Source organism: Theropithecus gelada, chromosome 2, assembly GCF_003255815.1.
Source record: "Theropithecus gelada isolate Dixy chromosome 2, Tgel_1.0, whole genome shotgun sequence".
NCBI lineage: Eukaryota > Metazoa > Chordata > Mammalia > Primates > Cercopithecidae > Theropithecus > Theropithecus gelada.
In genome coordinates this window covers 94,820,404-94,834,977 of record NC_037669.1, presented here as the reverse complement: position 1 = coordinate 94,834,977, position 14,574 = coordinate 94,820,404, and the positions used below count along the sequence as shown (strand labels likewise).

The 14,574-nt window shown below is 42.0% G+C and overlaps 1 protein-coding gene across 2 annotated transcripts in view; it reads left to right on the top strand.

The window, feature by feature from the left end:
- LARS2 (leucyl-tRNA synthetase 2, mitochondrial) overlaps positions 1-14,574 on the top strand; it is a 160,333-nt gene that overhangs the window by 100,519 nt on the left and 45,240 nt on the right. For both annotated transcript variants that reach the window (XM_025376588.1, XM_025376589.1), the window contains 3 exons: positions 1,718-2,001; positions 6,212-6,310; positions 10,407-10,544. In XM_025376588.1, the coding sequence (XP_025232373.1) occupies positions 1,718-2,001; positions 6,212-6,310; positions 10,407-10,544 (521 nt within the window). The remainder of the gene's footprint in view (positions 1-1,717; positions 2,002-6,211; positions 6,311-10,406; positions 10,545-14,574) is intronic.

Below are 14,574 nucleotides of genomic sequence, written 5' to 3'. Positions count from 1 at the left end.
TAGCGGTGGTAAGGAGGGCATGGATCAGACATCAACAGTGTTCGAAGCTCCCTAGTTGATTCTGATGTGCGGCAGAGCCTGGGAACTACTGACTTAACATAGCGATGCCACCCCTGGCCATGGCTCTGAATCATCTGGGAGGTGCCTACAGGTCCCACCTTAGCTGATCTTGATTCAGTGAGACCTGAAGATCCAAGTTTTTCTGGTTTGCGACTATCTGGCTATATTTATATCTATAAAATAAGGGAATATGGTCAGATTTTCTCCTTTGTAGGGAGTGCATGGTTTCTAACCCCATGTTTGTGGCTTTACTTCATAAATTGCATCCCCAGACATGAGTCATGCTCTAAGATATGGACCCTTAAGCCTTTTTTTAGACCTTGTTTGAGCAGGTTCCCTGGAGGGTGGAGCAGAGCGAAGTCACAGTGTCTGTAAGGAGCCCCAATTAACCCTTTCAAGAAAGGGGACACTCGTGGCCAAAATTAGGCTTCTGAAGTTCCCAGTGAAACATCCACTCTTTAGTACAGTTCTCTGAGCATCAGTTATGCTTCCTGGCTTCTTTCACACAGCTTCAGATGGTCTGTAGAAGCCTCTCCTGACTCTAGGCTGAATATCTAGAGTAAAAGAATTATTTCAATAAGTAGAAGGAGAATGGCTAGGGAAAGGCCACTTTCGTCTATGAGCTTCTGGAATGGAAAGACAGTGATGTTAGGAGAAGACTGACTTCCAGGAGAGCTTTTTATGATTTGCATTGTGACTGTGATAGTGGGAGTGCAGAAAGACACTTCAGACCGTTCATGAAAAGGGCTACTTTTGATCAACATAGCTGTATTTTCTTATTCTTTATGCCTCTTGACTGTAAGCTCCTTGAGGACATGGGAAGATCATATTTATCTTTGTGCCCCCAGTGGCTAGCACAAGCCCAGCACATACAGATGCCCAGTGGGTCTTCATTGAACAAATTTGAGGGTGCCCACAATCCAGGTTGTTACCAAGCCACACTGGCTCAATTCATATAATTAGTTTGGCTCTCTGAAAAGCACCAAGTGAAAAGATAATTTCTCTTTTGTACTATTCGTGGTCTGTCCTGCTGTCTATAAAATGGGAGCATTTAAATATAAAAAGAGTGATCTGGTTCTTCAAGCCGAAGCCTCAGAATGTTCCTCTGCTTGCCTGAATTCCTTCTGCTTTAGGATAATATTGAATTTTTATTTTCTGAATATTTTCCCCCCAACAGGGGAGTAGTCATTAAAAATCCTTATCATGCAGTTCTTTACTGGCAGCTAAAAGCTGATATTTGATGATCTCTGTAGGTGTCACAGGGCTCTGGTGATAAGGAAAGCCACAGAACCAGGGCCAACCGAGACACATTAGACACAGTAGACACAGTGCCTCGGGCTCACAATACTTTTAGAGGCCTCTGCAAAAGTTTTAATTTCTTTTAAAATCAGAAGAAAAAAATGAACTTTTAGGGTCAAAAGTTACATTTCTCTTTATATTGATGCAGTTGTAAAATATAGTTCTTAATATTATCTGAAGGAGCAAGGAGCCTACAAAGGCAGAAGCACCTGGGGCTCATGAAAGTCATGAATACAGCTCTGCACAGAACTGGTCCCTTGGGAGAGCCACACATAAACATGGCAGGACTGGTGGCAGCATCGGGGTGGTGACTCGTGCTATGCAGAGAGGAGTGAGCTCTCTTTTCTCTCCCTGTCAGTTCACAGGTATGACCCGGCAGGATGCTTTTCTAGCTCTGACTCAGAAAGCCCGGGAGAAGAGAGTGGGTGGAGACGTGACAAGTGATAAACTGAAAGACTGGCTGATTTCGCGGCAGCGGTACTGGGGCACACCAATCCCCATTGTCCACTGCCCAGCCTGTGGCCCCACACCTGTGCCCCTGGAGGACTTGCCCGTGACCTTGCCCAACATCGCGTCTTTCACTGGCAAGGGAGGCTCCCCACTGGCCATGGCTTCAGAGTGGGTGAACTGCTCCTGCCCGAGGTAAGAAGCCACATCCCTGCAGTGGTGACTGTGCCTATGGCCCCATACCTGCTAGGGCTTCAGACACCCTCCTCCCTCCTGGTGCTAACTCTGCTCCCCTTTTCCCTGACTTCCACGGGGCTGGAAAGAACACTGTGGATCTTTGAGGCCCTTTAAGAGAAGGGTCTGGAATCTGTGACCCTGCCTCTGCAATGGGCATCCTCCATTCTCTGAGCTATTGGAAGCAGCAGTGTCAGTTCAGATCTATGCCAGAAACATCTGATCCAACTGATGGAAAAACTCTAAATTTTCCTTACAGCTTTGTAAAAAAAACACTTTCCTTCATTTTGATATTCCAGAGAGCCACGTGGAGAGGAGAGAAAAATGTTCTCTTCTCCACCTTGCAGTTTTCCAATATAGTGACTGTAGCAACAGTGGAGATTTTATCACGAGTAGCAGAGTAGTAGCTAAGAGAGCAAGTGTGCTCAGGGGCTCCATTCTTTAATGTGCTGAAGCTCCATGGTTCGTTCCTCCTCATTTTGGAAGCGGGATTACGGTTTTCTGTCTATTCACTGGCATGTCTCAAGTGTGGTTTTTAATGATGCTGTCCATATCAGCTAATTAAACAAACAGCAGATACCAAGTTCCAGTATTTTCCTTCTTCTGCAGAGAAGCCATTTTTCTCTGCCTTATAGATCATGATGAGGATATTTTAAAATAATTTTGTATTCTGCCAGTATAGAGCTGAGTTATTAGGTTGACAATTAGGTAACCACATAATGTAATTGGAAGTCTTGAGCTGGGAGTCAGATCAGTGATGGATTCAAGTCCTGGCTCTGCCTCCTAACTGTCTAGCCTTGGGAAAGTCATTTACCTTCTCTGAGCTTGAAATCCCTCATCAGGAACAAAAATAACCCCATCGAAGGGCTTTTCAGAAGACTAGAATTAACACATGTCACCCTGCACAGTGATACCTTCTAGGCCTTCAATAAATGGAAACTTTACAGCCATCCAGTCAGGTACTTGCCAGCCGTCCTCCCAGGTCCTCACTGAGGCATTTTGAAATTCAAGATGGAACTTGGAGGAAGGTACATAGGAAGGCCCAGACCATTTTAGGGTAGAAATGCTGGCTCCAGGAGGAAAATAGAGTACCCTCTTTGTTGATAAACACTGACAAAGGGCTTCCCTACCAGAGATGTTGGTGGCCTACACACAGCACAGCAGTTGTGGCCTTATTGATGAGGATAAGGTTTCCTGCCTTGGCTGCAGAATTACTGGAGGGCAGAACCTAGGCCTTGGTGTTGGGCAAGGCTCCCTGGATAATCTTAATGAGCATCCAAGGCTGAGAGCCACTGAGCCAGTGTGGCAGAGCCAGGCAGCCCAGTGGTACAGACTATAGGCACCAGAGCCCACCAGATGTGGTTTTCTTACCCTTGAACTAGAAAAGTTTCTTAACCTCTCTGAATCCTAGTTACTCATCTGAAAAATGGGGATGTGAGTAGTATTGGTATCATAATCCTCAGGGCTACTGGGGATAAAATGAGATAATCCCCAGTAGCCCTGAGGATTATGAGATTAAATGAGATAATTTCAAGTACTTTTGAAGTACTTGGCTCAGTTCCTACTACCCAGTATTATTATCATTACTATTGGAGCTAATCCTGATAACGTTACCACCATTATCTATCACTTCTATCCCTCCTACTTGCCACGTAGCTTCTTCCTACTTTTTAATATCAGCAATAAAACATGTTAGTTGCCTTCAAGTCCAACAAGACCATTAAAAAGGAAATCAGCATGGCAAATGTTAGCCAGATGTTATTCCTTTTGTAAATTGAGCCCTGCATTTTCTCCCTCACTTGGACCTCACTTGCACAAGGTGAGGAAGAAAAAGTAATCTTTATTTTCTAATTGTTTCCCAAAATAGTGTCTGTGTTCTGGTTGATTGCTCTCCAAATAAAAAGACCTGGCTTTAATTTAGAGATGCACTGTTGAGATCAGCTTCTTAGAGCAGCCCTGGGTGGTAGGAAGCTGGATTCCCTGAGGACTCTCTCCGAAAAGCTTCTACTCTTAGAGACCACCACTGTTCTCATTGGGAGGTCCCCTGATTAAAATGCAGGGGGTCCCAAAGCCCTGCCAGATCTAGGGCGCCCATGCTCTCTGCTCAGCCACTGCATTTAAGCAGCTGATGAGGGAGCTGGGGGAATATGTGGGGGACTGGCCGTTTCCTTGGGTAATATTTGTAAAGCTGGTATGAACTACTTCACAAATGGAAGATAGAAATGCAACCCTTCTTTTATTCTTAAATTAAAAATATGGGCTCAAGCCCATACATGCTAAATTTGCAGAAGATGTATCAGTTCCTCTTGGGACTCCTCATCCCTTCTCCCCAAATTCTGCAATAACCCCCAAAGACTTTACTGCCCAAAACGTGATATTTGGAGGGGTGATGAGCCTCATATCCATGCCTTAGAAGGGAGAGCCTGCTATGGCTTCCTGCTGCCACAGAAGGCCCTGTTGATAGCTGGTCCTACCCATCAGACAGAAGGTGCTGATTCTCTGCTGATCCAGGCCTTGAGGAGTCTCCAAGGCAGCTAATCCCTGTCCTGTGCTAGGCTTGACTAAGGGCACCTTCTTTTGAGTTCCTAGGTAGTGTGGCTTTTGGCACCTGGTTCTTTCAGTCCCACAGGCCCACAACTCTAGGAATGTTCTTAAGAATGAGTGTAGCAGCTGGCACGGTGGCTCATGCCTGTAATCCCAGCACTTTGGGAGGCCAAGGCAGGAGGATCACTTAAGGTCAGGAGTTTGAGACCAGCCTGGCCAACATGGTGAAACCCCATCTCTACTAAAAATACAAACATTAGCCGGGCATGGTGGCATGCACCTGTAATCCCAGTTACTCAGGAGGCTGAGGCAGGAGAATTGCTTGAGCCCAGGAGGCAGAAGTTGCAGTGAGCTGAGATTGAGCCACTGCACTCCAGCCCAGGTGACAGAGCCAGACTCCCATCTCAAAAAAAAAAAAAAAAAAGAATAAGTGTAACACTTGGGCCCTTGTGAAACCTTGGTCCTTCTGGACGTGTCTGTCCCTAGGACAAGGATTCCTTTTTCTTTTCAACCCTTCACATATCAAGGATCTCACTTTATTCTCTGTCTTGAGCACCAGGGCTTTTTTCACTCTAACATAAGGAACCTATCTTTAGGCAGTGGTCTGGCGGTAGATAATGTAATTAGCCTTGGAGGGGGGTCCTGATTCCTAGCATTTGCCAGTTTTTGTGATGTACATACTCCCATCAGGGCCAGTTTCAAGCTACCAACTTGCCATCTTTTGTCACAGTGGTATAAAGAGATGCTGACAATTGATTCTCACAGGCTGGCATGAGCTGGCTCCAGCAACCATTGCCTTTGGGGCTTCCAAGGTGGTTTGTCTTCCTCAGGTCATCCTGGTAGATTTCTGCACCTGTCACCCCAGAACAGAAGTAGAAGAAAAATCCAAGTTGATTTTCCACACATCTCCCTATGTTTGGTTCTCATTTCTCTTCATGCATTGATTGGCTTCACAAGCATCATAAAGTAGACATTGGCGAAGGCAATCTTGACATGCCTGGAACAGAAGTTAATGCACAAAAGAGATACCTAATCCTGTCTTGTCCTTTTGGGTGGTGAGGCTTTCTACCAGGTTAAATTCAGAGAAGTGGAAAATAAGGCTTTTAATTGTTGAAAATTGAAACTTTTATTTATAAATTTCTTTAAGACATCACATACTATACAATATAAAAAGAGCTTTCCCTGAATTGTCTTTTCATATGTGGCTTTATTCTTTTTTTTTTGTGAGATGGAATCTTGCTCTGTCGCCGGGCTGGAGTGCAGTGGCACGATCTTGGCTCACTGCAACTTCTGCCTCCCGGGTTCAAGAGATTATCCTACCTTAGCCTCCTGACTGGCTGGGACTACAGGCACACGCCACCACACCCAGCTAATTTTTCATATTTTTAATAGAGATGGGATTTCACCATGTTGGCCAGTATGGTCTCAATCTCTTGACCTTGTGATCCGCCCCCCTCAGACTCCCAAAGTGCTGGGATTAAAAGCTTGAGCCACTGCGCCCAGCCTGTGGCTTTATTCTTATGACATTTTAAATTCATACTTATTGTTATAGCTCTCTCAAAAGCTGGTGGAAAACTGCATTAAAATGTAAAAAGAAACCAAATGATGAATTTCATTTCTTTCTTAGGTGCAAGGGAGCAGCCAAGAGAGAGACAGACACGATGGATACCTTTGTTGATTCTGCTTGGTACTACTTCAGATACACTGACCCTCACAATTCGCACAGGTAAAACGTCCTTGCTGACGTCCTTGAGCACGTGTCAGTATAGCTCCTCCCAGAAGCAGAGACCAAGATAGAATTAGACATGCAAGAGATTTCTTGGGGGAAATGCCTGTGCGGATTAAAGGGGAGAAGAGGAGGAGTGGGCAGAGAGTGCTCTTAGACCACGAAGGCCTATGACAGGTGTGAAAGGAGAAGGGAAAGGAAGGAGGATCAGATGGAGGAGCCTCAGTTCACAGCGCAACTCTGAGAAAACCTCGACCTGGCCAGTGGGAAGCCCGGAGCAAAGCTAGTCCATTAGAGTCTTCAGTCAGGCTAAAATGTCTCGGTTCCAGCCCCTCCCTCTACTCTCCTGAGAGCAGCCTGCGAGAGCAACATAGGCTGGCAGGAACACACCAGAGTGGGTCCACAGATGCAGCAGCTGGAAGCTGTCAGTCAACTGTGCACCTCGGAACAGGCTCTCTTAAAGGGAGAGTGCTACATCATTAAGTTAGATTATTCATAGCCAAGTAAATCCGAAGTACAACACAAATACAAAACAGAAAGAGGAAGGAAATGCTACTGTAATACTCTCCTTGCAGTGAACTGCATTTGTATGATTGTAAAGATGTAATGTTATTTATTTAACTGAAAAGAATGATGTAACTCTACAGAGAAAGTAGCAGGTGGGGAGGTGAGAGAGCTAAGAAGCCTCACCTCTTACCACAGAGTCAATAGATCATTTCCTAAATTGATAAATCAATAAAGAGTATAAGCATGGTTTTTTGTTTTTTTTTTTCAATAATTGCCAGGAGAAACAACCAAAAGAATTAAAAGTGGCTAAGAGACAGGCCTGAGGCAAGGAAAGAATTGGGGCTGGAGACCACTGTTTTTCATTATAAATCTTTCAGTACCATTTGATTTTTCAGCTGTATTCATGTGTTTCTTTGAACCCTGCCCCCGCCCCTGCCCACCCAAAAAAAAAAAAAAATTAAGGGAAAGAGAACAGTAGGTAGCCTTGTAAAGAGAGAGAATGAGAGCTGAAAGAAACTCTTCCAGAGCCCAGGAAAAAAACAGCATTGTGCTTAAAAGGGCCTTGCCTGATTGCTCTTGTCCATGGCAGAAACATTCTGGAACCCTGTTCCCTACATATAAAATATGCCCCCCATTCTTCGTAGTTCTAAAATAACATATTTCTAGTGAGACAGATACTCCTGCCCTCACCTTGCCAGAATTTCAACCTGCAGTGTTGTGATTCTGTAATTTGAGTTCATATCAGATATGAAGGGGATCCTTGTCGTCATGGTGGCTCACGCCTGTAATCCCAGCACTTTGGGAGGCTGAGGAGGTGGATTACCTGAGGTCAGGAGTTGGAGACCAGTCTGACTAACATGGCAAAACCCTGTCTCTACCAAAAATACAAAAATTAGCTGGGCATGGTGGCGAGCCTGTAATCCCAGCTACTTAGAAGGCTGAGACAGAAGAATCACTTGAACCGGGGAGGCAGAGGTTGCAGTGAGCCAAGATCGCGCCAATGCACTCCAGCCTGGGCAACAGAGTGAGACTTCCTCTCAAAAAAAATAAAAAAGAGAAGAAAAAAGAAATGAGGGGGATACTGAGTGAAAGATACCCTGCAAAGGCAGGAAGGGTGCAAGGTGACGATTGTGGCTGGGAACCACCAGCATGGCCTTCTCTGGCCCATAGAGGGGCTCCCCTTCAGGGCCTTTCCTCTATAAGGGGCCATTGGTGCATTTCATGTAGTAATAACTGGCTTAGAATGCAAGTGGGGTCAGGCTCTTTATTTTCTCTGAGTGCTTCAAAGGAAAGCCTTCACGTAGATGAGAAAGACTCCAAGTAACTGGCGGGAGAGACATCCTGAGACCGTCACAGCCTGTGAACAGCAGTGAGCACTTCATTTCCCTCATGGCACACTGTGGTTAGCTTCAGCCTGGGCGCGAGTTCTTCCTGGGGTGGTTTCCTGAGTGGATCATAAATCCAAGCTGTAGCTACTTTCAACATTTCACTCCTTAATATATCCCAAACTTGTTTTCTGGCCAAATACCATCCTTCACTTCCCTTTCTTTTCTGTCGCCTGGATTGGCAGTTGAATTTCTTTAGGGAACTATTTTTCACAAAGCAAAAAAGTGATTTTTAAAAATTTTATCAGAATTCTGGTACAGTGACTGGAGAACACCAAACTATATTAAAATGCAAATATGTGGTGGTGGCCAGACTCTTCTAGCCTCAGAGCTGAAGCCAGCCAAGTCCATCCTGGGGAAAAAGGTGGCTTGAGGTGTCAGGGAACCAATTCACAAATATTCGAAGCCCTCCAAAGGCAAAGGTTTGCTTGATTGGCTGACCTCAAGGGACAGTATTACCTTGGCAACACAGAGGTCTGTCGCCAGCCAGTGCTGCCCCTCCCTGTGAGGGTCCCAGCCAGAAAATGGAAATGGCATTTCCTTTCCTCTACAGTGTCCATTGGGACCCGAGAGTATGAGAAAGCCTTTCTATTAGTATCTGTTGGCCAAAAAGTATCTGTTGAGTACTATTAAGTGAGAGAGAGTTATTGGGCTATTTTATGATAATTCACCCTAAATATGCTTGCATTGCATTCATTAAGCAATATACAGGCTCTTGCTGACTATATTTTCAGGCTGCTTTAAAAAACAAAATCAATTTTCTGTTTTAAAATAAATATTTACAGCTGAGGCACAGTGGCTTACACCTGTAATCCCGTAATTTTGGGAGGCCAAGGCAGGAAGATCACTTGAGGCCAGGAGTTCGAGACCAGCCTGGACTGAACATAGCAAGACCTTGTCTCCACAAAAAATGTTTTTAAAAAATTAGCAGACGGCCAGGTGCAGTGGCTCACGCCTGTAGTCCCAGCACTTTGGGAGGCCGAGGTGGGCAGATCACCTGAGGTCAGGAGTTCGAGACCAGCCTGGCCAACATGGCAGAACCCCATCTCTACTAAAAATGTAAAAATTAGCCGGGTGTGGTGGCAGGCACCTGTAATCCCAGCTACTCAGGAGACTGAGGCACAAGAATAACTTGAACCCTGGAGGCGGAGGTTGCAGTGAGCCGAGATCACACCCCTGCACCCCAGCCTGGGTAACAGCAAGACTCCATCTCAAAAAGAAAAAAAAAAAAAAAGAAAAGAAAAAATTAGCTGGGCATAGTGATGTGTGTCTGTAGTCCTAGATTCTTGGGAGGTTGAAGCTGGAGGATCGCTTGAGCCTAGGAGTTGGAGGATGCAGTGAACTATAACTATGCCACTGTATCCAGCCTAGGTGACCGAGCAAGACCCTATCTTTAATAAAGGAAAAAAAATGTTTAAATGTGAAAGTAAATTAATAAATAAAATAAGCATTTAGTATCTACATGTTAATCTTCATTGTAAATACCACATTGCCCTCTATTGGTAGGAAATCCGAAGTCTCAACTTTGTAATCATAATAATAAAAACTAAAGTGAATCTGGATATTCAAGGTACATTGTAGCAAGGTGCCTTGTTTTGCTGGTATGTTTTCCTCTTGTCCTCATTTTATATGCAAATTGCTTTTGTTGAAATATATAAGTAATATCTTCTGTAACCATTTTTAAAATTTCATAAATTAACACATCTGACTTTTTTCTTTTTTAATATATAAGCTTTTCTCATATATATATATTTTGTTTGTTTGTTTGTTTCATTTTTGAGACAGAGTCTTGCTCTGCTGCCCAGGCTGGAGTGCAGTGGCACAATCTTGGTTCACTGCAACCTCCGCCTCCCGGGTTCAAGCGATTCTCTTGCCTCAGCCTCCTAAGTAGTTGGGATTACAGGTGGCCACCACCACACCTAGCTAATTTTTGTATTTTTAGTAGAGACGGGGTTTTGCCATGTTGGGCAGGCTGGTCTCAAACTCCTGACCTCAGCTGATCCACCTGCCTTGGCCTCCCAAAGTGCTGGGATGACAGGCATGAGCCACCATGCCCGGCCTTCTCTTATATTTTAAAAAGAAAATCATTGTTATTCCCTGATACAGTTCATTTCAGGGCATATGCGTGTTACAGTAGGTCTGTTTAATTTACACAATTGTGGCAAAGCAGGTTTTTAAAAAATGTCCCTATCTCTTTTTTACAGCCCCTTTAACACAGCAGTGGCCGATTACTGGATGCCTGTGGATTTGTACATTGGAGGGAAAGAACATGCTGTCATGCACTTGTTCTATGCAAGATTCTTTAGTCATTTTTGCCATGATCAGAAAATGGTTAAACATAGGTAAGCATTCATACTGCTTTGCAAAAGAATTCAGCTGCATGAATAGCAACTTTAAGCAGGTGTCAGTTCTTCTGAAGCAAGGTAAATGCATGTAGTAGAGTAATACTAGTTATCTAGTATGCTTTAGAGGTTGTTGTCAACCTTAACCATTTGAGGTCCATTTATATTGCTTAATCAGTTCTGGCAAGTGATGTTGCTGGCTTGCATAGAACCTAGCCTTCTGTGCTTCTCTGTTTAACTGAGTTAAGTAATTAAGAATTGTACCTGTGATGCAGAGAGGAGTGGCCCATAATGTTTTATAGCATCCCGTGTGAGGTCATGCTTATCACCCAGTCCTTCTGTGTCAGCTCTGTTCCTAAGCTTGGCTGAATCCCACCTTGATGCATCCCTCTGAAAAATGTATAGAGTGGATTTGAAATAGAGAATCACATTGTAAAAACATCAGTAAATTCTTTTCCTGTTGGCCTATTGTAACCCTTTCCTAATAATGGCCAGAAAAATGTGTGTGTGCTTTTTCCCATGAAATGTATCATATATAAAAATTACATATTTAATGCATTTAAAGAATTGTACAATACATTAAATATGTAATTTTTATATATGAACATACATGCCCCACTCCTCAGTTTAAGAAACAGAGTGTTATAGGTACCTTAGAATCTCTAAGGTGCCCCCTCCTATTATGTATCTCTCTTCTATGCCCACTACCTTGCCCCTAGCTAATACCGATCCTGGGTTTTTAATTCCTCACTTTCTTCCTTTTCTTTATAAATGTATCATTTCTGCATGTATTTTTAAACTATGTATTGTCTGGTTTCCCTGTGTTTGAACTTTACATAGGTAGGATTATATTTCAGGTATTCTGTCTTGCTTTCCTCACTCAGCAGTTTTTTGAGATTCGGCAGTGCTGACGGATGAAGTTATATTTCTTCCTGTTTCACTGCTGCAAGATATTCCATTATATGGAATGAAACTTCCAATATAGAACTCAGTTTATGTATCATACCACCATTGATGGTGGTCAGACTGTTTTGTGCAATTGTGAACAAAACTGCTATGAACCTTCTTGCACATGGTTCCTGACATACGCGTCACCATTTCTTTAAAATGCGTACCTAAGAGTAGAATTCCTCGATTGTAGGATATGCACATGTTCAACTGTCTTGAGAAACACCAAACTATTTTCCGTAGTGATTACCTAAGCCTATACTCCCACTAGTGGAAATGAGGGTTCCAATCTCTCTACATCGTCATCAACATTTTGTACTATCCAACTTTTAAATTTCATCAAACCAGTGGGTATATAATGGGTCACATTGTGAGTTAAATTTGAATTTCAAGACATCGATTTTTTTTTAATTTTTTGATTTTTGATTTTTGCAGGTACATAGTAGGTGTATACTTATGGGGTACATGAGATATTTTGGTACAGGCATGTAATTTATAGTAATCACATCATGGAATATTGGGTATCCATCCCTCGAAGCATTTATCCTTTGTGTTACAAAATCCAGTTATACTCTTTTAGTTATTTTTATATGTTTAATTAAGTTATTGTTGACTAGTTGATTTCTTAATAAAGTTTATCATATTTCATAGGTTTATGAATCTCTGTGATCAAATCCCTGTTTGTATCTTATGCTTTTATTTTTTCTAGATCATTTCTCTTTTATTGATTTGTAAAGGGTTCTTTAAATATTCTTGATACTAATCCTTTTTCAGTTATATGTATTACAGGTAGTTTTTTCTAGTTCTTGGCTTGTCTTGTTTTTATGGCATCTTTTGATGAACAGAAACTCTTAATTTAATGTAGTAAAAATTAATAATCTTTCCTTTATGGCTATTGCTTTCGGTGTGTCAGTACTCTTAATGGAATAGTTCATCCTTTTCCCCATTGATCTGTAGTGCCCTCTCCATCATAAACCAAGTTGTCATATATTCCAGGGCCTGTTGATAGGATCATTATTCTGGGACTACAGGCGCCCACAAGCACGCCCGGCTCATTTTTGTATTTTTAGTAGAGATGGGGTTTCACAGTGTTGGTCAGGCTGGTCTCGAACTCCTAACCTCAAGTGATCCACCTGCCTTGGCCTCCCAAAGTGCTGGGATTACAGGCATGAGCCACTGTGCCCGGCCAGTTTCTTTATAGCTATCTTCCAGTTTCTAATTGTCGCTCTGTCTCCATCTGCTGATTAACCCATTCTTTGAGTTTTTTATTTTAATTATTCTTCATTTCTAGAAGTTCTAGGTTTTTAAATTTTCCTTTATTTTTATAGTATTTTCTTGCTATCTTTTAAGTCTTTATTTTCTAAAATAGATTAAACATACTATTATATTGTCTGATAATTCTTTAACGTCATTATGGGTCTGTTTAGTCATTTGTTGTTTCTGCTCTTCTCACTCATGATGCCTAGTTCTTTGGGGGATGGAGTGCAAGGGGTGTTTTAACTGACCTTATATTTCTTGAACCTTTTTTTTTTTAAATAGGAACTCTTTGGAACCTCTCTGCTAGAGGTGATTTTGTGTTAGCGTCTCCCTGTTGCCTGGAGATGCTACCAATCCAAGACCACTTTAAATTGAATTTTCTGCTTGAGGTTTTTAGGACCATATAGGTAATATGAATACAGTCCCAAACCCACATGAGGGTCAACTTCTGTCTACAGATTCTCAGGAGAAATACTTTTCTTTCCTCCTACACATTACCATGGTCAAGATAGGCGAGTTTCCTTGTTTGTCTCTTCTAACCACAGGTTTATTTCTAGTTCATTGATGATTTCTAGTTCATTGATGATTCCTGTCTTGAGATCTTCTAGACTCCCAAAGTTGCTTAGGCTTTAGGTTTCGTGTCCCATCTTTTGTGTACCACGCCATGCACAAACATTTATGATCACAGGGGTTCTATAGATATGCCCAGGTTAGACGCTGGCTTCAGGAACTATGTTTTCCTAAGTTGGGTTTGGTTTTGTTTTGCCAGCTCAATGTATTTTACATTCCAACTAACTTTGTCACTTGTTTTGCATCAGGACAATAATTCAGGCTCTCTTGTCTGCTGTATTACCAGAAGCATAATTGCTGGATTTTTTTTTTTTCAGTTGTTGTTATGTTGTTTTTCTGTTTACTACAACATTCTTTAGAATATTTTTTAATTACAGAGAAGAAAGGGGAAATATCTGATTATTTCCCTATCCAGATAACCTATGTTGACAATTAAAAAAAAAAAGTAATACATGTCTAAACCATTTTGTAACTACACAGAAAGTGAACATTGTTGTCTCCCTCCCTGCACGCCACTCTTTAGCCCTTTCCTCAACTTTTAGGTTTCTTTTTATTTCTTCCAGGAAAATATTTTGCCTATCCCCACATGTGTTTTTATTGATATACTCATTTTAAATGTTGCTTATATTGCATACATATCCTTTGCTTCTTTGACTTAATAATATAGCTTGGTGGTCTTTCCATATCAGCACAAACAAATAGCACATTCTTTTTAATGTAGGCTTAGTATTCCCTCATTTGGACATACCATAATTTATGTAAGCAGTCACCTATTCTTCCAATTACTATTTTTTTTAAAGTCCAGTGACCCTCTTTATTGATATGCTTAGCAAATAATTGGGAGCATCTCTGTAGGCTCAAGTCCTAACACTGGGGAATTCTGGGTCAAAAAATATGTGTCTTTAAAATTTTGATAGACAGAAAAATATTACTTTTAAAACTTCTGTAATGCAGACAGAAACCCATTTTCATTAAAATGAAGCACATTGAAAGCTCCTTCCCTTCACCTAACCCTCGGACCAGATGGCTGACTCTGCACATGCATGCATGGATTAAAAGAAGTCTACTGTACAGAAAACTAATTTAGGGTCTAAATTAAAAGCTTAAAATAAATTTATTCTCATCAGTTCCAGAGACCTTCATGTATAAAAATAAACTGGTCTGCATCAGAAGGACACTAAAAACATTAACAGCATTACTCCTCATGTAAATAAATTTGTTAAAATGTTTGTACTTTAGGTTCTAGAATTTACCA